Raw genomic sequence first — 27144 nt, forward strand, 5'->3', positions numbered from 1 at the left:
GAATCTGAAATATGAATCTTAAGTCTGAATCTGAAGTCTGAATCTGAATCTGAAATCTGAATCTGAAATCTGATATCTGATATCTGAAATCTGAATCTGAAATTTGAATCTGAAATATGAATCAGAAATCTGAATCTGAAATCTGAATCTGGAATCTGAATCTGAAATCTGAAATTTGAATCTGAAATCTGAATCTGAATCTGAAATCTGAAATCTGAAATTTGAATCTGAGATCTGAAATCTGAATCTGAAATCTGAATCTGAAATCTGAATCTGAAATCTGAATCAGAAATCTGAATCTGAAATCTGAATCTGAAATCTGAATCTGAAATCTGAATCTGAAATCTGAATCTGAAATCTAAATCTGAAATCTGAATCTGAAATCTGAATCTGAAATCTCAATATGGAATCTTAATCTGAAATCTGAATCTGAAATCTTAATCTAAAATCTTAATCTAAAATCTGAAATCTTATATCTGAAATCTGAATCTCAAATCTGAATCTAAAATCTGAAATCTGAATCTGAAATCTTAATCTTAAATTTAAATCTGAAATCTGATTCTGGTATCCCAAATCTGAATCTGAAATCTGAATCTAAAATCTGAAATTGAATCTGAAATCTGAATCTGAAATCTGAATCTGAAATCTGAATCTGAAATCTGAATCTGAAATCTGAATCTGAAATCTGAATCTGAAATCTGAATCTGAAATCTGAAATCTGAAATCTGAATCTGAAATCTGAATCTGAAATCTGAAATCTGAATCTAAAATCTGAAATTGAATCTGAAATCTGAATCTGAAATCTGAATCTGAAATCTGAATCTGAAATCTGAATCTGAAATCTGAATCTGAAATCTGAATCTGAAATCTGAATCTGAAATCTGAATCTGAAATCTGAATCTGAAATCTGAATCTGAAATCTGAATCTGAAATCTGAATCTGAATCTGAAATCTGAATCTGAAATCTGAAATCTGAATCTGAAATCTGAATCTGAAATCTGAATCTGAAATCTGAATCTGAAATCTGAATCTGAAATCTGAATCTTAAATCTGAATCTGAAATCTGAATCTGAAATCTGAATCTGAAATCTGAATCTGAAATCTGAATCTGAAATCTGAATCTGAAATCTGAATCTGAAATCTGAATCTGAAATCTGAATCTGAAATCTGAATCTGAAATCTGAATCAGAAATCTGAATCTGAAATCTGAATCTGAAATCTGAATCTGAAATCTGAATCTGAAATCTGAATCTGAAATCTGAATCTGAAATCTGAATCTGATTCTGCAATCTGAATCTGAAATCTGAATCTGAAACCTTAACCTGAAATCTGAATCTAAAATCACAATCTAAAATCTGAATCTGATATCTGAAATCTGAAATCTGAATCTAAAATCTGAAATTGAATCAAAAATCTGAATCTGAAATCAGAATCTGAAATCTGAATCTGAATCTGAAATCTGAATCTGAAATCTGAATCTGAAATCTGAATCTGAAATCTGAATCTGAAATCTGAATCTGAAATCTGAATCTGAAATCTGAATCTGAAATCTGAATCTGAAATCTGAATCTGAAATCTGAATCTGAAATCTGAATCTGAAATCTGAATCTGAAATCTGAATCTGAAATCTGAATCTGAAATCTGAATCTGAAATCTGAATCTGAAATCTGAATCTGAAATCTGAATCTGAAATCTGAATCTGAAATCTGAATCTGAAATCTGAATCTGAAATCTGAATCTGAAATCTGAATCTGAAATCTGAATCTGAAATCTGAATCTGAAATCTGAATCTGAAATCTGAATCTGAAATCTGAATCTGAAATCTGAATCTGAAATCTGAATCTGAAATCTGAATCTGAAATCTGAATCTGAAATCCGAATCTGAAATCCGATTCTGAAATCTGAATTTGAAATCTGAATCTGAATCTGAATCTGAAATCTGAATCTGAAATTTGAAATTTGAAATCTGTAATCTGAAATTACATTTTATCACATCAATTTTTAGTAACTCAAGTATACTTAACTATCTAAATTTGGTCCAGTGCATTTTGAGATATAGAATGCCAAATTTCGGTCTTTCCCGGCTAAGATTTCGTCGCGGTCCTCAATGTATTAAAACTGAAATCTAGATCTATAATCTTAAATTGTAATCTGAAATTTGATTCTAAAGCTGATATGGAAGTCTGAATCAAAATTTGAAGCTGAATAATAATAATTTTTATACCTGTGATTTTTGTGATATTTCATTCTTTTCAAAACTAAAAACACAACCTGTTTATCGATAATCTAGTTTTTAAATTTATATTTCTCAAATCTTGTAGTGTTGTCACGATTAAAGTAAATCACAAACTGGAAGAAACGTTAGTTTATAATTGTGTTAATAAAAACTGCTATTGACTAGCACTCGATCGTAACTCAAAAATTGAACTAACCAACATATGAAATCTTCTTGAAGTTAATCAACATAACCTAAACCGAACACGTTGCTGGTTGAAATTTTCCTTTGTTTTAAAAGACCATTTCCTCGGTGTTCGATGTCATGCTGCTGGCTCGGTTGTTTCGCTGCATCTGCAACAGCTCCCGGATGAGAGATGATTTTTCCCGCTCCAGTAGTGATAGCTTTTCGTTCTTCTGATTGATCTCTTCCGACAGCGCCACGTTTTGTTGTTTCAATCGCACCATTGTCATATCCGGTTGTTGCTGTTGTTGTTGTTGTTTCTGGGGGGAAGTAATGTTTCCGGTCGGCTGGGCTTGACCTTGCGCTCGTTGAGGCTGTTGTGTCTGCTGTTGTGGGTGGTGGAGATGACCGTAGTTGTAGGGCCCGGTCGGACGCAGGGCAAGATTCATGTGCATCGGAAAACCTCCCCGTTCCCAGCTATCGGCGAGGGTCGTCAGGTGACGGTTCACTTCCAACACCCTAGCCCGCTGCAGATCCAAACGTTCCTGGTGTGCGTCGGTCCATATTTCCTGAAAAAAAAACGTATTGAAATATTTTGATGAGAATACGCTTAAGCTTCGGGGTAAATAGATAAAAATGTTGGGAAAGAAAATTCAAAGCTTTTTTTACCAAAAAAAAAAAGAAAAAAAATCTTGAAGAAACTCTTGTTCATACTACTGAAACTCATACCAAAGTTGCAAGATATCTAAGGATTTCTAGATAGCAACTTGAAATTGCCCAACATCGATTAGCCGTCCAAAGCCCTATTGTTTAAAATTTCCTTGATTGCTGTAATAACATTTTATAAAATTCTTCAACCAACGTTCATTAACACAAATCAAAAATTGAAATTTTGTGAGCTACCTGAATAGTAACTGTTGTATTGTTCCATTTGGCATCTTAAATGATATCTTAAATCTTAATTCTTAAAAATTGAGTGTAAAAATTCGTTTTGAGTCCCATTAAACCCTCGTGTGCACGTTTTCATGTCCTCCATATATCAAAAATATTTAACAGTTGATATGGACGATCCATTTTTCGAGTCTTTATTTCAAACATCAATTTCAAGTGAGGAATTCCATGTCACACATTTTTTTGTGAAACCAAGCCTGGTAATGGCCGTTGTGCCAATTTATTAATTTTTAGAAGCAAATCTTCCGCATAACAACTTTGTCGAAGACAGTAACTTCGTATATTATTAGGCAAAAATTATTATCTAGTTATAGTTTTTCGATAGGGAAGTCCATTTGTTATCGACTATGATGGATTCAAAAAATTACTAAAAATTAAAGTTAAATGATAGATAACACCAATTTTTGAACAAAAATGTTTTTTTGAATGCCTTTTTTTGTTATAATTGTCATCCTTGTCATTTTTGTTTGAAACAGGCTGACCAGCAAACAAGAAAAACCGGGATAACAAGAACAGAACCAAGTTCCAAATGAGACAAAAAAATCCAGGAATTGAAAATGAGACCTGGAGAACCCCGGGAATTTTAAATCGAAACCGGAAAAATTCTTTATAGATCGTTTTTATACAAGAACCTAAAATCTTAATTTCAAAGTAAATTCATTTCATCATGAATAATTTTTTTTCTCAGAAGCACTGTAGATTATCAGTCCTTTGCAGTGTCCAGTGCCAGTTTCAAAACTTTTTATGTGTATTTTTGAAATCGGAACTTCGTAGACAATTTTTTTGAGCATCAATTATTTCTTAGCTCTCGGATATTGTGCAGTGAGTAGTAAAAAATCTTCAAAAAAATTATAAACTTTGAATAAATGTTTGGAACGATGATCGTGACCATCCCGGTTGAAATAATGAAATTTCACTATGCCAGCTAAACTTTGGCGCATTTTAAGATTCATTTAAAGCAATGGTTTTCAAAGTGGTCCCTACCGCCCCCTGGGGGGCGTTTAGAGCTTCCAGGGGGACGGCGAGTGCAGATTTGAAATTTGGGAGGCGTTGGATGGGCTCAGAGGGGCGGTGAAGTCATATCAAAATTTATAATGTCATAATTCATAACGAAACAACATAGAATTAAAATGACAACAAGTAAGTCTTGGACAACAATGAAATTGAATTGCAAAACTAAGTACCAAATTAAAGTTAGATTTAAGATGATTGTTTTTAAAATTTCACAGAGTACATTTTGTAAGTTTATTTTGGGTTAAACTAAAGGAATGATGATTTCAAAGTAGTCGAAGATTCCTTTGAATTCAGCTACAGTATTTGAAAGACCCAAATACTAGTATTTCACTAGCTACTTGCTAGCATCCTCAGTGGGTTATCGACAAGTCGACAAGTCGATAACCCACTGAGGATGCTAGCAAGTAGCTAGTGAAATACTAGTATTTGGGTCTTTCAAATACTGTAGCTGAATTCAAAGGAATCTTCGACTACTTTGAAATCATAGTTTCATTCAGCTAAGAGGTTCTTCAAACCTTTGATTACACTAGTTTACAGCATTTTTGAACTCAGTAAACTGAAGGTCATTTCCAATGTAAAATCGGGCGCTGAATCCGGAAATGAAATTTAAAAAAATCTCAGTAGAACCGTTTTTGAGTTATGCTCCAAATATAAAATTTCGGAAAAATTAAAAAAGTTCTTGTACTTAGATTAAAATATCTCGGACTGCATAACAGTAATTTGAAATCTCTTTTTTGCATATTGAAGGTGAATAAATTTTCTATCGATCATATGAACACTGTTTTTGCATTTGACCAACAGTATTGTTGATATAAGTGACTTTATGAGGAAAAAAATTATCAAAAACGCATTTTTTCAGAGAAAATTTTGTTTCAACGAAAGGTTTTGACTCGATGGTAGCATTTAAAAAATCTGATTTTCTTTTGTACTTAAATGTCAATTTAAAACAAAGATTTCAAGTGGTTATTTAACAAAATCGGTTGAAATTTGAAGAAGTTCTGGCTACTTTACCATAATAGTTTTTTGTGTAGTTTTTAATAATTGAACGAACCGCAGTACACTTATCATAGTATAGGAAGAATGAAACATGATAAATCTCACTCGCACCAAGTCAAAATTATTTATTAGCTTACCAGAAGGTCTCATGCCAAGTTTCAGGAAGATCTGACCATAGGGAAGGGTTGTTTGAGTTTCAAACGTGAATAAAATTTTGAGGTATTTTGCCCGGAAGAAACGAAAAATACTGGTTTTTCATCAATAACTTTTTTCATCACTATGGTTGATTTTCTTAAAGCCTAAAATGAGACAAATATTTCCCCCGAAGACTGTAACTATATTAGATTTGAAACAGAAAAGTTATTACGGTTCAAAGATTGTATTTTGGTCGAAAATTGTCGTATAAAACGCAATGCGTAAAAAGTACTCATTGCGTGTTGGAAAAAATTTGCGGCCTCACTAATCTCTAATATGGCTGAAATTTAATGATTGGTATATAGCTAGTTTAAAGACTCATAAATGCTTTTATTTAGTTCATACTGGAATCTTGATACATTTTTCTGAGAAAGTTTCAGTAATATGCTCCTTTTTTTTAAATTTCTTGACACCAGCTGATTTTTTTTTATCAACATCCAAAATTCTCAGAATAAATTGATTAAAAATTTGATAAATTGAATATAAATTCAATTATGAATTGCACAAATCTGGAAGCTAGTGAAGTTTATTTTAAGCCAAATGTTAAAGTAAAAACACTTAACCGTGCATTTGACGATTCAGTTTCGCAAATTGGAAATTCGAACCGATTTCAGGGTAGATAACCTTATTTTTTCCAACAAGTCTATTTTATTTCAAAAATAATTTTAATTTCCTCAAAAAATGATGTTTAAAAAACAATATAAAAAGATATATTTTTTGTTTTATCTTTTTGATCAAGTAGGTAACACAACTTATCATATTTTACGCTCCGCTTTTATCCAGCATTCTGAAGATTTGTAGTTATTTAATTTCGTCAATAATGAATTTTATTTGAAGATAGAATATTTTTGCACAAACTTAAGAATGTCAGAGATGTCAGAATTGGGTAATTTTGTCAAAAGAACTTAAGAATGTCCCAAATATTGGTTCTGCTGTTTGAATGTTAATGAAATGGTTAATGGTTGCGTTGAGCTCCAAAAAATAGCAAAAGGGGGCGGTGAGTGGAAAAAGTTTGAAAACCACTGATTTAAAGTAATAAAAGTTTTTGCTTTCCGATGTCATATGTCATGAATGGAAATATAAGAAAAAATTAAAAATCATTGATTTTCTTCTTTAAAACCATTGGTTTTTTACTGAATAATTAGCTTATATTTATAAAAATGGGCTGATAAATTATTTAATCTATAAAAACCTGGAAACTAGTAGAATCTAACTGAACTTTAATTTTTTGTGAATTTTTTTTCAAACTAAGAATCGCGACAAACATACAACGAGAAATTTTAGAAATTTGCTCAACCGTATTTCAACACAAAATGGATTAAATGTGCAGATTTCAAATTCATGAGTTTAATGAAGTGTCGTATTTGAATTCTTTCTTATACAAAAATGGATTTCAGTCCCTATAGACTCGGAAACTACAGAACCGATTTGCTTGAAACTTGGCAGCTGAGTGCTTCTGAGGCCAACAAAGGTTCCTATTTCAGTTCGAGACCCCTCCCTCTTCTGGAAGATGGGGAAAGGGTCTCCCAAGCCAAAGAGAAATGTTTGCATAACTTGAGAACCATTCAAACAAATGGTACCAAATTTGGCATGCGAGGACATTTGGCTACGAGAAATATTTCTATGAATATTTTGTAAACCTCCCTTTTCCAGTGGGGAGATATTAAGAGGGGGAGGGGGACTCTCTTACCATTTTTTACATAACTCGAGAATTAGTCAAGCAAATGGATCCAGATTTAGCATGCGAGGGTATTTGGATACGAGAAAGGTTTCTATGATAATTTGAAACCCCTCTCTTCTTTCAGTGGGGAGATAAAAAGCAGGCTTCCATACAATTTTTATTGAATAAATCGATATCTATTCGAGCAAATGGAACCAAATTGGAGATTTATTTGCATGGTGGAAAAGGTTCTATGGTTGTTTGAAACTGCTCCCGACTTGCATTGGGAGCATAGAAAAGGGGGAAAGAGCCCATACAATTTTTTGCTATATTAAATAACTGAATTGCACAAGCGAGGGGAATCAAATGGGAGGGATGCGAGAGTATTTGGGAGAATGAAATGTTTCCAAGATGGTTTGAAGCCCTTCTCACCTTCCATTCGAGAAACAGAAAGGGGGAAGGGGGCGCTTATGCAATTTTTTCATAACTTTGAGAAATAATCGAGCTAATGGATATGAATTTAGTCACAGCCCGTGGCGTAGAGGATAGCCTTCAAGTTTTCTAAGCCAGCAGGCATGAGATCGAATCCCAGTCACGGCATACATGTACACTTTCTGTGGGTTGGTGGTTTTAGCATTTGTTAGATGCTAGCCATCATATCCTCGAAAGATGTACGCTTAGAGTTAAGAAAAAGGACTCTCTTCGAGGAAACATAAAGTTTCATTGAGATCCTGTATGTGTTAGTGTTCGTTTAAAAAAAAATTGCCATGGGATGATATTTGGATACGGAAAAAGACTCTATGGTTATCGAGATCCCTCCTTCATCCCAGCTTACAAATGGGAAAAGTGGTTGGGGCCTCCACATTTTTTAAAGATGTCGAAAATTAATCATTTGAAGGGAAACTGGATTTGGTGTGGATTTGAATTCTGATAAGAGTTACAGTATCTATAATTATTTGGGATCCCATCCTTCTTCCATTGAGTGCGGTAGGAAAGGAAGATAAAATAGTCCCATGCATATCTTAGGATTAGTCATACGAAAGAAACCAACTTTGTATGGGAGGGTAATTGGGATGGAGGTTAAGAAAGGTTTCTTTGGTTTTTCGGGAAACTTCCAGGAGAGGGCGACTAGAAAAGGAAAAGGGGTGCACCCATACTTTTTTTTAATAACTCGAGAAATGATCGAGAAAATTTTGCATAAAGGGGATTTATGTACTAAATATGTTTTCTCGATTATGAAACAGGGGACTTTCATAATTTTTGTTTAACGACTTAGAAACTGATCCAAAGACTTATAATTATGTCTAAATTTCAAATTTTCAATCAAAGTCTATTTGTATACACAATTCGGCTGAAAATCACAAATAAAAAGAGAAATTTGAGTTTATTTTGCATGTTTTGTTTGATGAAAATATCTGATTTTATTTTCAAAAAAAAATCTATATAGGATATTAAGTATGGAATTGATTTTTAATGGAAAACATTTGCTGATCTATTTCTGTTCTATTTTGTTTATTTATAGAGGATTTTAACCATCTTGGTCATTCTTCCTCTTAATTTGCTGATCAAGAAACATGACTTAATAACTAAAAAAAAAAAAATTACAAGAAATATCATATTTTCTACGTTTATTGTACAACTATTAGGAATGCTGCAATTTTTTCAAGAGCCAACTTACAAACTAAAGTATTAATCATGGATCTAGTTCGCAACATTATGATTTGAACCGAAACAATTTTAATCTCTTACTTTTACTTTTGAAAATTTGATTTATTTATATCGATGGTTAAAAACTGCTCAAGAGTTTGATAGTTTTAACTTATTTGATTTAACCATAGAATTTTTTTTTCAAGAATTTGAATGCTTACTTGAAAAAAAACTTATTCTATGCTCGAATCATATAAGCTAAATCTACCAGACTCTTGAGCAAATTCAAAACTTGTAACCACTGATAAAAGTAAGTTCTAAAGGTTTCATTATACAAATGTTGCTTACAATTTTCAAAATTTTTGAACGTGTTTTCAAAAGTTACTATTTCATACAAAAATCTTTTTTGTCAAAAAACCTTTAAAATTATTAGTCAAATAGTACTGAACTACATTATTTTCCAATTTTTTTTTTCATTCATACATTTTTTGGACCAAAAATAACTTTAAAAAAATCGGTTATCAAAACCCCCTCCCATGAAGCGGTCCTTCCTACGGCCCTGTTCAGAGTTCTTGTTTTCAGGGTAACAAAAAGCGTAAAGTAAAAGTCGATAAACCTCAGATTTGGTCCTCAATATGTTGAAATTCTATGATTTAATACTAGAATTAGTCACCCTATCAATCTCTTCGTTATGAATTCATCACTGGAGTGGAACGTTATTGAACAGACTGGCAATTGAAAGTCATTGAAACTATTTTTATGAACTTTTCAAATAACCAGCTGTGGTCTGTGAAACCAAGTCTTTTTGTTATTTCAAAATGAGCTCTCAATCTATCTGAATACAAATCAATCAAAACATTTTCAATACGACTTCAACAAAATAATTTATCTTTGATGCAAAACACCCATTTTTAAGGCATTTTCCACTTTAAGGTTGTTTTGTTAGGACCATAAAAATCAAAACTCAAATTTATGACGAATCTGATAGCAGACATTTGAACGATTTCATATTGGTAGTGTTTATGAAAATCGGTTCCGTAATTTTTTTTTTATAACTAAAACATCTATCCGGGTCTATATGACCCTTACCGGCTAATTGTCCTTTTTTTTTGCTGGGTGACTCTAGTAAGCCTATTCAAAAATCTAAAAATGAAACATTTTTAACTCTTCATTTTAGGAAAAGTCAGAAAATTTCATGTAACCCATTCTGAGATATCGCTTCGAGAAAGTACAGATCGGGTCATACAGACCCTAACCGCAAAGGAAGGTTAGAGGAGAGTTGGGATACTTGATCCCCTTTTCTTATTTCCACCATATCTTTTTGGAAAAAATTGGCAATTCGCACTCTTTTACATTTTCTGACAGCGTGTAACTTCAAGTTTCAATGCTCTTAAAATTAGAACGATACTTGAACCCGTAGATGAACTAGAAGCATTTTCGTGGGAGTAAAAAAAATGCGATATTTTTGAAGTTAGGGGAGACTTGATCCTTTATTCAGGAAGCCCTAATCCATGGAAATAATCAAACAAAACCCCAAGATAGAATGTTAATTGACTATTTTGGTCATGTTTGTTCTCATTTCACAATTTATAATTGTCAGAAAAAAAATCTATAGCTTATTCTCAACCCTTATGACATTGCATACTTACGGGCGCAATTTTTTATAAACAAGAGAAAATCAATTATTTTAGCCCTTTTCTTCAGATAATTGATGGATGAATATTAGCTATTGGATAAATATTAGTAATCTCGTAATCAGAAATGGAATCATAACTTACAACTTACAACAATTTCATGAAATACATAGGGGATATAAGGGCATAATGACCACCTTAAGAAGGGCGCTTATTTTACCATAGAAAACAACTTGAATATGTGATTTGCATCATTGTTTCGTGTCCAGACATTAAAAAGTCTATTTCCTAACTGGCTGAAACTTGAAAAAGTAGATAAAAACGTTTTAAAATGTATTTTAATTTTTTTTGCTGAAAGCTGGCAATCAGTCATAATGAGAACACCCCATGGGGCAGTATAAGCACCATTAATCGGGACTCGATGAGCGTTTTCTGCCGTTCAATCTAACAGCGAATTCATCTGACGATTTGGCCTATTGGTAATCAGAGGACTCGAGTTAGATTCCTGATCGTGGCAAGTTTTTTTTTCATTTACCATTCATGATCGATGCATTTTGCACAAAACGGTGAGTAGTAGATCCATCAAACAAAGCAATAACAAAATAATGGATGTCTGTTAGTAGAAAACAAACAATTTACAAACACTCATACATTATGTTTCTGGTGCTTTGTTTGGCTGATGAAGCTACTAAATAGCCATATAATGCAACAATAAAAATAATCAATCATGAATGGTAAATAAAAAAATATCACCTCGACCAGGAATGGAACTCGATTCTTTTGATTACATCTCCGACACCTCACCAATAGGCTAAATCGCCAGATGTAAACTAGTCAAGCTTTAGCTCTATAATTCAGTTGACTTCAGTTGAATTGAATTCGCTGCTAGATTCTACGGCAGAAAATACTTATCGTGCCCTGATCAATGGTGCTCTATTCGCCCCGAGTCAACAAGTAAAAATATAAACGCATTTTCAAATTGAAAAATCGAAAATTTTATGATGGTTAAAATCAAAATAACAATGTGTACATCATGTTGCAGTACATACATACATTATTGATGAAGACGATTCAACGATCATAAGAGTTTATTTTCCGGTGCTCAAAAATTATAATATTTTCGTCACTTGAGAACCTAGTTGGTTTTTTTAATATTTATGTAAAAATGATAAGGATAGTAATTTTTTGGCTGAAAAATTAATACTATAGCAGAAACTAATCCTCATGGAAAATTTATTTGAAAAATACATACTTTTGTAGAAAAGAGAAGTGCTTACTATGCCCCGGATGCTCGTTATGCCCTTATCTCCCCTACATCAATAAGAACTATGTTGTGCAACGATACTGTCGCTGAATCCCTTGACCGGAGTTTTCGTCAACATCAACACGGCGACATCTCCGACGACATTTCATTTTGACCAGACATCTATCAATTATCTTCCAAGTGTGGGAACCAAATAAAAGAAAAAGTTGCCATTTGCAAAGGTGTTTGATGATTTTTTCATCGTCGCTGGTTGGCATGGTTGCCAATCACCAGCGGGAAAACTTCAAATTTCAACTGCATTGACAATACAGAAATAGAAAATTAAGTGATCATATTCCTTAAAGAAATCGACATGCTAGATAAAATTTAGTTAACTAAGACATGAATGAACTTTTAGTTTAAAGTCTCTATAATTCAATAACAAACAAAAAAAAAACAAAAAAAATTATATCCCAGTTCAACGATCGATCAGATGTTTCACTCCTTAATTCAACCAACAAACAACATTCCACAGAGCATTTAGTTGTAAGCTTGGTTTTACATCGATATAATCATCCCCGCGCGTTCGTTACTTAGCTAATGTTTAGAGGCAAACTTGTCATCATCAAATGTGTGACGGCCGCAACAGCAACAGACGGATTATTCCAAAACGGTCTCTGCCATACAGCCAGGCCACAGATGGTTATACCCAGCTTTTGAAATGAATATAACTAATCATTTGGAAAAATACGGTCATGAGTTTTGTCACCTTAGCTGACCGATCGTGAGAAGACGTGAGAAGTAAATAAAGCTGGCTTTGCATGGTTGATGATTCGATTATGCAAACAAAAATTGCAGTTCGTTTTTCTGATTAAAATATTTAGATTTGAGTACAAATCTCTTCGTTATTAATCAAAGCTAGAATCTAACCATAAACAGGTTTCCCCAGCCCACACTTACCACATGTGCTCCGGACCGCCCGAGATACTTGATCTTATCTTGCACCACGGCCAGCTGTTTGAGGTACCAATCGCGTGCTTTCTCCACGGCCGTCAGTCCCTGCACCAGGATGTCTTTCTCTTGTTCGATCTGCTTCAGCCGCTTGAGCATGTTGTAGTCGATTCCGTTCTGCAGCGTATGTCTCCGTGGTTCCCGCCGACGATTTCCCGTTCCGCCACCGCCAGACTTCTTCTGATACAGCCCTCCGCCGAGCGACGACGCATGAAGCTGCTGCAGCGAGGGTGATGAACTCGTAGACAGGTCAATCTGGCCATCGGCTGACCCGCGGGCCAACCGGAGATGAGACTTATCCGGTTTGTCTGATTCGCTCATCAGCAGCGACATTTGCCAGTGTTGCAACGCGTTTCGAATTTCAGCCTTATCGATGCCGGGATTGTTGTTTTGTTGATTGCGTTCCAAATTGAGAGAAACTCGTGGGGGTTTGGGAGGGCCGAAGGTGCCCGGGAGGATGATGGGTGGCGATTCGAGGACCAAATCTGAGTCACTGTCCGGGTTCAGCTGCGGCATACTGAGCGTTTTTTGTGCCGGCATTGCGTTGTTGGGCCTCACGGTTGCCGTATTTGCACTCATATTCCAAGAAGTTTTCGGCAATGTATCCAGGTCAAGTAGGGGAGCCGAAGGAGGACGTACTGACAATTTGGCCGGGGAAAGGGGCATTTTTTCCGATTCCTTTCCAAGCCTTGTCCGATTTTTTTCTGTTTGGTTGCGTATCAGACAGATTTTGAGACCGCTGCAAAAACGCTCGAACGAAAGCAGTCCACTTGAGGGTGTAACTTTGCGCAAGCTATCAATTACACCCCTCGGCAGGCCCTTGGATCCATCATCCTGCCATCGATCTTCGATGTCTGCCAGCCGCACCAAACCGGTTTTCTTATCGTCCATTATGTCGAACAGGGTCTTCATGGCGGATACGAACGGTTTCGGGAGTCCTTCGATGTGACTGCTGCTTCCGGTGCTGTCCTGGGAAGATGGCTGCGGGTGCTGAGGTTCGGCCAGCTGGGGCTGATGATGATAGGGATGTAGGTGCATCCCATTCAGAGCACCGGTTCCGTTCAGCGTGAGAATGTTGTTGCGATTACGGTTGGTCGTTGCCATTTCACTTTAGGTCGTTTCCCGTTTTTTTCTTTTGTTTCTGTCGAACACTACTGGTATCCACTTTCATTTAAAAAGTTGCGCTCACATTTTCTTCACCCGGATGTCACTATCTTCATGTTTATTAATCACTGATTTGGTTTTGCTATCGGACAACAGTTTTTTGTACAACTGTAACGAAACGAAAATCAATGAACTGTGAAACAATTGTTACTTCCAAACCTCCCAATTTTTTTCATCGATTGTCATTGAATAGTTTCTCTCTAGGTTTTAAAGTTTCAGACTTTTTTAAACTTCTTCCTTCGGTGTCTCAAACCTTATAGGCTCCAAACAAACCTTTCATACACTCGTTCCAAAGTTATTTTCAGCGAAGTTTTTATTATGCTTGCCTTGAATTTATTGCGGTTTTTTACATGTAAATTTAAAATACACTTTTCTAACGACTCGGGCGTCCTTGAAATTGAAAACTTATCTTCCTACTCTTCTCGAGCGCACTATATCCTATAATCTATTTTTGAAATTCAAATATGTATAAAATTGAAAAAAAATAAAAACCATGAACTTAATTTAACGTCTAGACATCTTTGTTGGAAAATCAGTTTCAGTTTTTGTCTTATCTTGCATGTGAGTCAAAAATTTCAAATTCGGTCTTAATAAGTATCTAAAACCTCGGAATATAACAAGTCATCTGAGAGGCATCCGGGTTCATAAATCAAAATAAAAAGCTGAGATTTTGATGCTCCTTAAAAAAAACTAGAATTGAGACTGTACATTTTTAAACTCCTGACACTCTAAATTTATTTAACAAAAATATAGAATAGGCAATGAGAAAGTCAAATTTTCAAGTCAGAAACTTCTAACTAAATTGAATAAGTACTTAATTTATGTAAATAGTGTGTTTTGCTTGTTCAAATATGAAAGAATGGAAATTATCGAAATTTTCTTCTAAATACCACCGTCCAAGTTTCTGCTCATCTCATCATACCAATAATACAGCTAGCCATCTGGTCCATCAATTTTCATCGGAAAAAAAATATAACATTATTCTGATTAATTATCGGTGCAAGAAGTTTACTTTTTAGTGACTTTGATACAATTCTAATTATTTGATTTAGTGATCTGGAGGCTGTACACGAGGATGCTGACGAAGTTTGACTGCGTGGTAATGGACGACGAAACCTACGTCAAAGCCGACTACAAGCAACTTCCGGGACAGGAGTTTTATACGGCAAAAGGAAGGGGAAAGGTAGCAGATATTCTCAAGCACATGAAACTGTCAAAGTCCGCGAAGAAATATTTGGTTTGGCAAGCCATCTGTACCTGTGGCTTGAAAAGCAGCATTTTCATAGCTTCCGGGACTGTCAACCAAGAAATTTACGGGAAAGAGTGTTTGAATAAACGTCTGCTGCCTTTCCTGAAGAAACACGGTTGTTCCGTACTGTTTTGGCCGGATTTGGCATCTTCCCATTACGGTAAAAAGGCCATGGAGTGGTACGCCGCTAACAACGTGTAGGTGATTCCCAAGGACAAGAACCCTCCCAACACGCCAGAGCTCCGCCCAATTGGGAAATACTGGGCTATTGTCAAGCGGAACCTAAAGAAGACCAAAAAACTGCTAAGGACGAGCAGCATTTCAAGGCAAACTGGCTTTCTGCGGCGAAGAAGGTGGACAAGGTGGCTGTACAAAATCTGATGGCAGGGGTTAAGCGTAAGGCCCGGCAATTCATATTTGGAAAAGCGGAAGCCTAACTGAATATTTTTCCTGAATTTTATACTAATTAAACTTAAAAAAAAATTTAATTTGATATTTTAAATAAACGATTTCACCGATTTACACGCGTTTTCCCTTGACCAAATTTTGACCGTATCACCCTTTAACCCCGGAGATAGTCGAAAATTAGTTTCAATTTAGTTTAACAGCAGGATAGAGCTGCCATCTACAATTTACAACTGAAAAATAGTGTTTGACCGATTCAAAAAAACTAATATTTTGGAATGAAAAGCCTGTTTTTATGCATTCAAATTCAATCTTGAATCTATGTTTCATTAGACTGAGTAGATTTGAGGTCAATTTGAATTTCTCAAACCCTCAAAAGCTTCGTTTTGGTTTAAAGCTTATCCACGATTCTTCAAATGAGAATTTTATTCAGGATAAATAGTTTGTAGTTTTCAAAATTTTAAAATTGCAAACTTTAAATAGCGGTCTCGGGATCAGGAATTAATATCATCAACAGGAAGAAAATGAAAAATTTTAAATCCACAACTCGGAAGATGAATTCTTAGAGGTCACAATTCAATTTTTCGTATCAATTCAGAAGTCAGAGCTGAGTTTCAAAAATTTAGAAATCAAAAGATATAATGTCCAAAATTTAAAAAAAAAACGCGTTATGAATGAAAATTTCTCAAGCTTGGTGAAAAATTAAATTAAAAGGACAGATGTAAATCTCAGGAATCTTAGAATTGGGATTGAAATAATAAAAAAAAATTCACACAATTATTGATAACAAACATTAGAATAAAAATCGAAGAGCCTTCAAAATGCAGATCTCAAGTTTCCTGATATTTTCTTAAGATTGTTTAAAAAAAAATCGGTAATGATGAATTGCTAATTGCTATACACTGGTAATATAGAATTTAAATTCAAAATGGACATAACAAATTTTGGTTTGTATTTAAAATAGAAAATTTTTAAATCAAAAAGAAGAGTTAAAAAAAATATATAAATATTAATACATTAATTGTTTCGCAAGTAGTTTATAAATTTGTATTTTACTAAAAGAGTTCTTATCCTGCAGTCGAAATTTATAAAATCAAATCTCAAATTTCCTATTTAATAATTGAAGCTTTTCGTCTCAAAATTTAACAATTCTAATAAATACTCTTACGATACTTAGAGAAACTTTGAAATTTAGAACTCGGTTCAAATAGTTGCCCTCGGTAAGTTTTAGAACCTTCGATACAAAATTTAGAATGACCAAAAACCATAATCCTTATGGAATTGAAAAAAAAAATCAATTTTGATTAGATATAAACAACCGGTAAAGTTTATCGAAGCTTTTAAGAATCCCAAAATCCCGAAACTTTGCCATCTTTATGTTATTCGTCCCTAATAATTCAGGTTTCGAATCTGAACATATTTTGATAAAATGCTCAAGAAACATTTACGACATTTTTAAGATAATGTAAACCTTTTTTAAGTATGCTTATAAGGACTTGAACTAAGGAGTAAAATAAGGACTTATTAATTTAAATCAAAAATCAATTCCTCAATTTTAAGAACCCAGTTCAGCTATCATAATATAGAGCAGGGCCAACATTTTTTTTAAATCAGGGGCTGATGAGATATAAATCAAGATACGTCAAATAAACGGAAATTTTACTCAAAGTAATGACCTTTTTTATTTGGTCGGCGCTCCACATTTTTACTTCAGCAAAGGTATCTACACAGCAAAAATTATTTCCTGTAAAATTACGCAAAAGTCCTGTAACAAAAAGGAGCAGGACATTTACCGTAATTTTACAGGTCGAAAACATGATTACGTGACTTTTAATTTTTAGTGTACAACTTTTTTACAGGACATTTGCTGTAATAATAAATGAATCTTCGTCAACTTTCAAGGAAAACAATTTAAAATTACAGGTTTTGTTAATTACATGTGATTTATTTTAAAGGTTGCAGTTTTCAGTGACACGTAATAGTCAAAAAAATTTTCTGTGTAGAGTCTTCTAATTTTTCATCATGATCGCAAAAATTAGGCAAAAACAGGCTTATTTTCAAAATCAGGGATATCCAATAGCTTGTCATGTTTTCAGGATGAGCCTCGAAATATAAGGCAAATCCTGAAAAATCATGTACGTTGGCATCTCTGGTACAACGATAGATATTTGAAATTCATAATTCGACAGAATTCTAATTCAAATAACTGCAGTGAATCCGTGCACCCATGGTGGATTATATACATTCAGACAGAATTCTAAATCAAATGGTTGATTACAACATACAGGGCTCGAATACGAAATATACAATTTATTTTTTACGCAGACTTTTAAAAACAAATAATTAGAATTACATCAGACGATGTCGATTGGATGATTCGAATACAGATACAATAAAATTAATTCAGAGTGGCGTTGTCTGGAACAAAAATAAGATGGTACTAAAATGATTGAAATAGATATTCTGATACAAAAAGAGGTAAACCGTAATATGGGGTTAATTGGAACAAAAAATTATTGTGAATCAAATTCTATAAAACCCGTAAAGTTTCTAAGATTGTAATCAAACAACTTTTTATTTGAAATACCAGACGTTTCAACCATTTTGTTGTAGTCTTTCTCAAGGGAATTATCTGCTTGCTATTATTGTCAATATCGTTTTTTTTCTTCCAACGGCTACACAGTAAAAAAAATTGAATCCTTAACAACACTGAAATAGAAAACCTTTATCATTACATGACATGGAACACGATTTATTAATGTAAATTTACAAAATAAAAAAAGTTGAATCCTTAACAGCACTGAATTCTAATGACACAAACATTACTTGACATGGAACGAGATTATTTGATGTAAATTTACATCACATATGATGTAAATAAAAAGAAGCATCAGGTGTGACGGAATTTTCAGTGCGAATTAAATTTTACATGTCTTACATATTTTACATGTCTTTCATATTTACACGTTTGTTGAAGCTTACAGATATTCAACAATTCCATCATATGTGATGCTTCTTTTTCGTTACATCATATGTGATATAATTTTCCAACATTTTTCTGGTCACATAAAATTCTTAACAGCACTGAAATATAAATTTCTTAAAATTACACGACATGGATGTTATAGGACATTGAATTCGAATTTAATTAATATTACAATACACTGAACGCGATGATGTCATGTAAAAATACAGACTGTCGAAAACAGGCACACACAAATGTCAACAAATTGTTGCGTCAAGTCGTGCACAAGAGTGTTTTATTAAAATAGTTTTCCGCGATTAAGTTAATCGATCTTGCTGGTTCCTGGAGATCTTCGAGAAGCATGAATGGAATTTTAGAAGCGACGTTACTAAATTTTGGATCCGGTACTTAAGAAAATAAAAGTAAGAATGTGACTTCTAACAAAAAATATTTATGAGATAAAAAATTTTGCCACTTAATAAAATGAATAATTATAGAAAGATTTCATTTTTTATTAAGAAATGAGAAAATTCCACTATTTAATCAAAATAACAAAAATAAAATCCTATTGAAAATTTTTCCTTCCAATATTCAGTGAGTTTATAATTTACATCATTTTTATTTTACACGTTTCTAAATTTTACATAATTTTTTATTTTACACGTAGCAAAATTTTAATGACATGTAATTTCCAACAAGGTCATGTGATGTGATTTTACGGATTTTTTTTCGTAGTGTGATAGGTGAATTTGCAGCTAATTTCAACCGGATGGGAAAGATTACTTCTCATCCGATTTCCTATGATCGCACTTCAACGAACTATTTGAACTATAAGGTTTTCGTTTCGTCATTTCATAAAAGTTGGTATGAAAGTAGGTTAGGGTGGCAGCCAAATGAGTCATGTCGAATTCCGAAAACCGACCTTGTACATCTTTTAGATTGGTCAACAAAAAGTGACCTCCGCAAAATTTCAGCTCATTCGAACCTGATTTAGAACTGTCTCAAAGCTCTCAAAGTTCCGTATTTGAGGCCTCAAATATCACCTAGGAAATCGAAAAAATAGAAATTTTAATTTTTATACCAAATGACTCAAAATTGCATAAAACGTCAAAATTTAGAGTCAAAATGACGAAATTGAAAAAAAAATTTTTGTCAAAAATCGAAAAATGGACCCAGTTCCTGAATGTCGATTTTTGGCAAGACTTTTTTTTTCGAGATAACACCAGATCTCGACGTTTCATGCACTTCTAAGCCATTTGGCATCAAAATTAAAATTTTGATTTTTCCGAATACCTTTGATTCCTCCTTAGGTGATTTTTGAAATACTAAAGTCGATTTTTGGTATTATGTATAGGAGAAAAAAATTGGTGAAAAAACTTGAACTCGTTTAATTGGTGACAAAATTTTACATAATGTATGTAAGCGCAAAGTGTGCTGAATATCTAACAGTCTGAGTAAAAATAAAAATTAAAAATGAGACAATCTATCTTCAAGTTGATTCTAAAAATAACAGATTTCCAGTAAATCAAACATATAAGATTTCAGTGAAACTTCTGTTAAGAGATCTAAATTCTACTGAAAACTAAAGCGATCATATTTCAAGGGTTTAAAAGCTAGCATCGTACTAATGCTTACACCATCAGCACATTAAACGCTATCCTATAGACCACGGTCGGTGGCACAATATTTGAATATTAGTTTTTGGGTGAAATTTGAGATACAGCTGAATCTGTAAGTATTTGAATATGGAATTCGAAATCTAATTTATGCAATATTGAAACCAAAATAACAACTCTGAATTCCATAGGCGTCTTTATATTCTGGAATTCTGTTTCATGGTCTAGGATTTTAAAATTTGACTTTATGGTCGAGAGATTTCTATTGTTCCGTTTATTGAATAGAAAAAACGAACACTATTCTTTGTAATTAAAAATATTTGTACAGTCATTATACAGATTCAATACAGTTATACAGTTACTGGTGTTTGCTGATAGAACCTTTGAAATGCAGGTTTATTTTTAAATCAAAACACAGTTATACATAACTTCAGGTTCTACATGTACTTATAAATTATGCAAAGCATGAACTTCGCTGCTCAGCAATTGCTCTAATTTGTATACGACTCCAATTTGAATATTCTTGAGCCCGGCAGCAGCCTCACGATCATCTCTAACCGTACAAGTTGACTGAGTCCGCGTGTCGCAACACCACAAGATGTTTTGAAGTTAATTGCAGTCATCTCACGTATTTAGTCGTCGTCTTCAGGAGTCACTTGGCAATTGCAATTTCCTTCTGCACAAAAGGGCGCCTATTTTCATTGATGGAGTCGAGAGTTAACCAATTTGCACACAATAGTTTGATCTTTTACAACTGATCTGATGCCAATTTCTACACGCTCCAGTGAGGTGACGCACCAAATGGCACTTCAATTTGCCATCTGTCCCGCCACGCCGGGTGAAAACATCAACGGCGAATCTCAATGGATCGTCTCTCTTCACAGCACTGGGTCAACATCACCATCACCTCCCATGTGATGGGACTCTTCATCTCCTAACCCAAACAGACAGACAGACAGATCACCCGCGCACTCTTGACACAGATTTTCGTTAATCAACTTCACATCCCATCATCGGTACAATAATTTATCGCAGTCATTCCAAAGCTCATGGCTGTCAACATTCTTCGGCCGAAAGCGTGAAGCTGCGAGGAGAGTCGATCCCCATCCTGCTTCCTTCCCAACGCTCTTTCCCCCCAGAAACGGCCATGCGGAACTTGAATAGCTCGCGCGAGTATTGTGCGTTTCACGATGGGGTCACCACCATACACCCTGGAGATATTTAGAGGGGCTCCAAATGGTGACGATCCCAGTAACTAAACTGCCGACCTACCAAACCAAATATCAAACCGATCACGCTCGCGATGAAAACCGAACTAAACGGAAAGGTTGGTTTTTAAACATTTATGTCGTCAGTCAAGTCATGGAGGAGTCCGTACTCCGGATGGATGGAACCCTAAACTCGAGAGAGAAAGAAGCAGAAAAGAGCAGTCGCTTAAACTGAAAAAGTTTAAACCACTCAACTCACCTGACATCACAGGTGAGTGTTGGTTGGGGTCCAATAAGCAAAACTCCCAAACTGTACCCGTACTTCTCATATAGAATGGAACACAACACAACAGAGAGAAGAAAGAGAGTTTGAAGTACAAATAAGTTCTAATCCGTTTAATACGAACAACTTGCTTAGCTGGATACCTGAAGAAAAGAAAAATCTTGTTTGTTGATGGGTCTGGTTGGTACCCTAGAAGCCAATCAGGCTTTACCTCTCTTCTAGAGGTGTTTTCATAATCTTGTTCTCTGTTTTGTGTAAACTTTTCAGCGATCACGACGCGCTCAATCAAGAAGTTGGCGCGGGGACAGGTAAATTGCTGCCTTAGGGTCGGTTTGGTCCCGATGGGTTCGGTGTGACAAATTGGGAACCATTTTTCGACAATACTTACTCACATATGCACTTTTGATTGAGGAAGTTTTAATGATCATATTTAAATTTTTCCGGTGTCCCGAAAGGTCGTGACGACGTTTGAGAACACAATATTTTAATATTTCGAAGGCATTTGAAAGGAGTTTAAATGGGAATTTTCGGTTTTTATCCTCAAAACCACCTGAGGGAGGACCATAGTAAATCGGAAAAATCGGAATTTTATTTTTGATGCCAAATGACATAAAAATGCATAAAATATCGAAATCTAGTGTTATCTCGAATACAGAGTTTTTGCCAAGAATCGACTTTCTTGGTTTTTTATTCCAGAAAGATTTCCTTTGATGAGGGACCAGCTAATTTTTGAAATTTCAAAGTCAATTTTTGACCAAACATTATTTTTCGAGATAACACCAGATCTCGATATTGTGTGCATTTTTGCGTTATTTCATATCAAAATTAAATTCTTCACTGCATGAATATTGGAAAAAGGTCATAATCGAAACTAATTTGTGCAATATTTCAGCTGAATTGGACTTCTCAAAGGGGGTTTTTAAAGCACTAAATGTTTCGATAAATTGACCCCCAAAATTAAAAAAAGGAGAATTTAAACATGAAGGATATTCAATGTAAAGTTCAGTAGAATTTTGGTGCGTCCAGTGATACTCGGAATTGTTGGAAAACCAACGATATTTATATATTCACATTATTTTCAAAGTAAGCAGAACTCTAAAATTTTGTTATGATAAAATTTGACTTTTGAATTCAAACACAAATGATTCGGAGTTATTTTTATCGAAATAAACCTTTAAAAAATTGTAAGCTTTTAATTTATGAAAAACTAAAAATTTCAAGTAATTCCGACATTTTTTCCTGATTATTTTTTTTTATCATACCTGGATTTTGCTTTCATCAAAATTCGAATATCTCGCCAAAGCTAGGATATATTTATATGAAGTATCGACAAAAATTATTCTAGAAATTGAAAGAAAATAGCCCATGGTATTTTTATTACGATATTTTAAAATACCTATGTGTGAATTATCGATCAAAGTATGCGGAAAAGTTGCAAAAATAATTTTTTTTTATTTTTTGAAACAAGTGGTTTTTGGAAAATTGCTGTTATTTCTTAAGATTTGCAAATTCTGTCATTTTATTATATTAAATCCTAATCAATTTCAAATAACAATAACAAACTTATTAGGTGCAGGAAAAAGTTTGGAAAAAAATTGCAAAATTGTACTGCAATGAATTAAGAATTTCTTAAATAATTGCTAAACTTTTATTTGTCATAACTTTTATAATACTCAATATAACGGCTTCAAACTTGTTCAGTTGTGTAATTCTTATTGAAATGTTGTTATTCCACTGAATGAATCGATAACTGTTATTTTCATTTAAAAAAAGTAATGCATTGAAGAGTTAATACAAGAGTGGTTTTCAAGACAAAAAAAATATTTTAGGTTTTCTTGTACACTCCAGGAGTTTGAAATGTCAACTAGTTTTTCGAATGACAAACAATCAAAATGACGAGATGGATAAAAATGAAAATAAAAACCTTTTGTTCTTTATTGAAAAATGACAAAAATGACCAAAATGACAAAAATGACAAAAATTTCAAACATGACAAAAATGACATGACAAAAAATGACAAAAATGACAAAAATGACAAAAATGACAAAAATGACAAAAATGACAAAAATGACAAAAATGACAAAAATGACAAAAATGACAAAAATGACAAAAATGACAAAAATGACAAAAATGACAAAAATGACAAAAATGACAAAAATGACAAAAATGACAAAAATGACAAAAATGACAAAAATGACAAAAATGACAAAAATGACAAAAATGACAAAAATGACAAAAATGACAAAAATGACAAAAATGACAAAAATGACAAAAATGACAAAAATGACAAAAATGACAAAAATGACAAAAATGACAAAAATGACAAAAATGACAAAAATGACAAAAATGACAAAAATGACAAAAATGACAAAAATGACAAAAATGACAAAAATGACAAAAATGACAAAAATGACAAAAATGACAAAAATGACAAAAATGACAAAAATGACAAAAATGACAAAAATGACAAAAATGACAAAAATGACAAAAATGACAAAAATGACAAAAATGACAAAAATGACAAAAATGACAAAAATGACAAAAATGACAAAAATGACAAAAATGACAAAAATGACAAAAATGACAAAAATGACAAAAATGACAAAAATGACAAAAATGACAAAAATGACAAAAATGACAAAAATGACAAAAATGACAAAAATGACAAAAATGACAAAAATGACAAAAATGACAAAAATGACGAAAATGACGAAAATGACAAAAATGACAAAAATAACAAAAATGACAAAAATGACAAAAATGACAAAAATGACAAAAATGACAAAAATGACAAAAATGACAAAAATGACAAAAATGACAAAAATGGCAAAAATGACAAAAATCACAAAAATCACAAAAATGACAAAAATGACAAAAATGACAAAAATGACAAAAATCACAAAAATCACAAAAATCACAAAAATGACAAAAATGACAAAAATGACAAAAATGACAAAAATTACAAAAATTACAAAAATTACAAAAATGACAAAAATGACAAAAATGACAAAAATGACAAAAATGACAAAAATGACAAAAATGACAAAAATGACAAAAATGACAAAAATGACAAAAATGACAAAAATGACAAAAATGACAAAAATGACAAAAATGACAAAAATGACAAAAATGACAAAAATGACAAAAATGACAAAAATGACAAAAATGACAAAAATGACAAAAATGACAAAAATGACAAAAATGACAAAAATGACAAAAATGACAAAAATGACAAAAATGACAAAAATGACAAAAATGACAAAAATGACAAAAATGACAAAAATGACAAAAAATCATTTTTGTCATTTTTGTCATTTTTGTCATTTTTGTCATTTTTGTCATTTTTGTCATTTTTGTCATTTTTGTCATTTTTGTCATTTTTGTCATTTTTGTCATTTTTGTCATTTTTGTCATTTTTGTCATTTTTGTCATTTTTGTCATTTTTGTCATTTTTGTCATTTTTGTCATTTTTGTCATTTTTGTCATTTTTGTCATTTTTGTCATTTTTGTCATTTTTGTCATTTTTGTCATTTTTGTCATTTTTGTCATTTTTGTCATTTTTGTCATTTTTGTCATTTTTGTCATTTTTGTCATTTTTGTCATTTTTGTCATTTTTGTCATTTTTGTCATTTTTGTCATTTTTGTCATTTTTGTCATTTTTGTCATTTTTGTCATTTTTGTCATTTTTGTCATTTTTGTCATTTTTGTCATTTTTGTCATTTTTGTCATTTTTGTCATTTTGTCATTTTTGTCATTTTTGTAATTTTTGTCATTTTTGTAATTTTTGTCATTTTTGTAATTTTTGTCATTTTTGTCATTTTTGTCATTTTTGTCATTTTTGTCATTTTTGTCATTTTTGTGATTTTTGTGATTTTTGTCATTTTTGTCATTTTTGTCATTTTTGTCATTTTTGTCATTTTTGTCATTTTTGTCATTTTTGTCATTTTTGCCATTTTTGTCATTTTTGTCATTTTTGTCATTTTTGTCATTTTTGTCATTTTTGTCATTTTTGTCATTTTTGTCATTTTTGTCATTTTTGTCATTTTTGTTATTTTTGTCATTTTTGTCATTTTCGTCATTTTCGTCATTTTTGTCATTTTTGTCATTTTTGTCATTTTTGTCATTTTTGTCATTTTTGTCATTTTTGTCATTTTTGTCATTTTTGTCATTTTTGTCATTTTTGTCATTTTTGTCATTTTTGTCATTTTTGTCATTTTTGTCATTTTTGTCATTTTTGTCATTTTTGTCATTTTTGTCATTTTTGTCATTTTTGTCATTTTTGTCATTTTTGTCATTTTTGTCATTTTTGTCATTTTTGTCATTTTTGTCATTTTTGTCATTTTTGTCATTTTTGTCATTTTTGTCATTTTTGTCATTTTTGTCATTTTTGTCATTTTTGTCATTTTTGTCATTTTTGTCATTTTTGTCATTTTTGTCATTTTTGTCATTTTTGTCATTTTTGTCATTTTTGTCATTTTTGTCATTTTTGTCATTTTTGTCATTTTTGTCATTTTTGTCATTTTTGTCATTTTTGTCATTTTTGTCATTTTTGTCATTTTTGTCATTTTTGTCATTTTTGTCATTTTTGTCATTTTTGTCATTTTTGTCATTTTTGTCATTTTTGTCATTTTTGTCATTTTTGTCATTTTTGTCATTTTTGTCATTTTGTCATTTTTGTCATTTTTGTAATTTTTGTCATTTTTGTAATTTTTGTCATTTTTGTAATTTTTGTCATTTTTGTCATTTTTGTCATTTTTGTCATTTTTGTGATTTTTGTGATTTTTGTCATTTTTGTCATTTGGCGTCGTACACAAATTACGTAACGCAAAAAATCTAGAATGTAGACCCCCTCTCCCCCCTATGTAACAATAAGTAACGTTTGATATGACCCCCCTTCTATTGTTACGTAACGCTAAATACCCCGCCCCTCCCCCCCAACCATATTCAATTTTGAAATTAAAAGTAAAAGTACACAAAAATTTATTTGATTTGAATTACACTGCACATAAACACTGAATGAGCTGCAGTCGATGACGTGACAGTAAAATAAATTTAACATCAAAGCTCACTTTGTTTCATTCGCGCAGTGCGATTTTTCTGAATCAAACTTTATTTGGTCGCAATTCGACCAGACCGAACTGAACGCCAATTTGAAAAAAATTGAGTTATCTATTGCAACAGATGCGAAACATGATAAACTACCTATCCAATGAAAATCAGAACATTTTTACTATTTTTACTGATTTTATTAGAAAATTTCAATGTTGCAGACAGTGGAAATGGCAAAAATGCGTTGCGCCAAAGTGAACTGAGAGCCAGCTTTGAGGTGAAGATGAAAAGCATGTTTTGGTCATGAAACTGATTTTGTGCGAAATAAGCTTATGTGTGTTGGTTATTTTCTTTTCAAAACGGTTCTTCGGTTTGTCAGGAACTAATATCTAATAAATTAAATGGTAAGAAACGTTCCCGTAGCTAAAAACTGCATGTTGCGGATTGTTAACATTT

At 32.7% G+C, this 27144-nt stretch overlaps 1 protein-coding gene across 2 annotated transcripts; it reads right to left on the bottom strand.

Moving 5' to 3' along the window:
• Positions 1–2284: 2284 nt before the first annotated feature.
• On the bottom strand, positions 2285–21456 carry LOC129746744 (suppressor APC domain-containing protein 2-like). Of its 2 annotated transcripts, XM_055740615.1 has the most exons (3): positions 21421–21456; positions 12699–14021; positions 2285–2967 (listed from the first exon to the last, which is right to left on the bottom strand). In XM_055740615.1, exons 2-3 carry the CDS (start codon positions 13851–13853, stop codon positions 2509–2511), a joined length of 1614 nt encoding a protein of 537 aa, XP_055596590.1. In that variant the 5' UTR covers positions 13854–14021; positions 21421–21456; the 3' UTR covers positions 2285–2508. The 2 variants fall into 2 exon arrangements, with proteins under 2 accessions (XP_055596590.1, XP_055596591.1); XM_055740616.1 differs by lacking the exon at positions 21421–21456 and having other exon boundaries at positions 12699–14698.
• Between the last annotated feature and the right edge of the window lie 5688 nt (positions 21457–27144).

This window comes from Uranotaenia lowii, chromosome 2, assembly GCF_029784155.1.
Source record: "Uranotaenia lowii strain MFRU-FL chromosome 2, ASM2978415v1, whole genome shotgun sequence".
NCBI classification, from domain to species: Eukaryota; Metazoa; Arthropoda; class Insecta; order Diptera; family Culicidae; genus Uranotaenia; species Uranotaenia lowii.

Excerpts from the sequence above, each read along its gene's own strand:
- LOC129746744 (XM_055740615.1), bottom strand. The coding sequence starts at position 13,853 with ATGGCAACGACCAACCGTAATCGCAACAACATTCTCACGCTGAACGGA. Across the intron at positions 2,968-12,698 it reads GGCGGTCCGGAGCACATGTG|GAAATATGGACCGACGCACA; the intron begins GTAAGTGTGGGC and ends TTTTTTTTTCAG.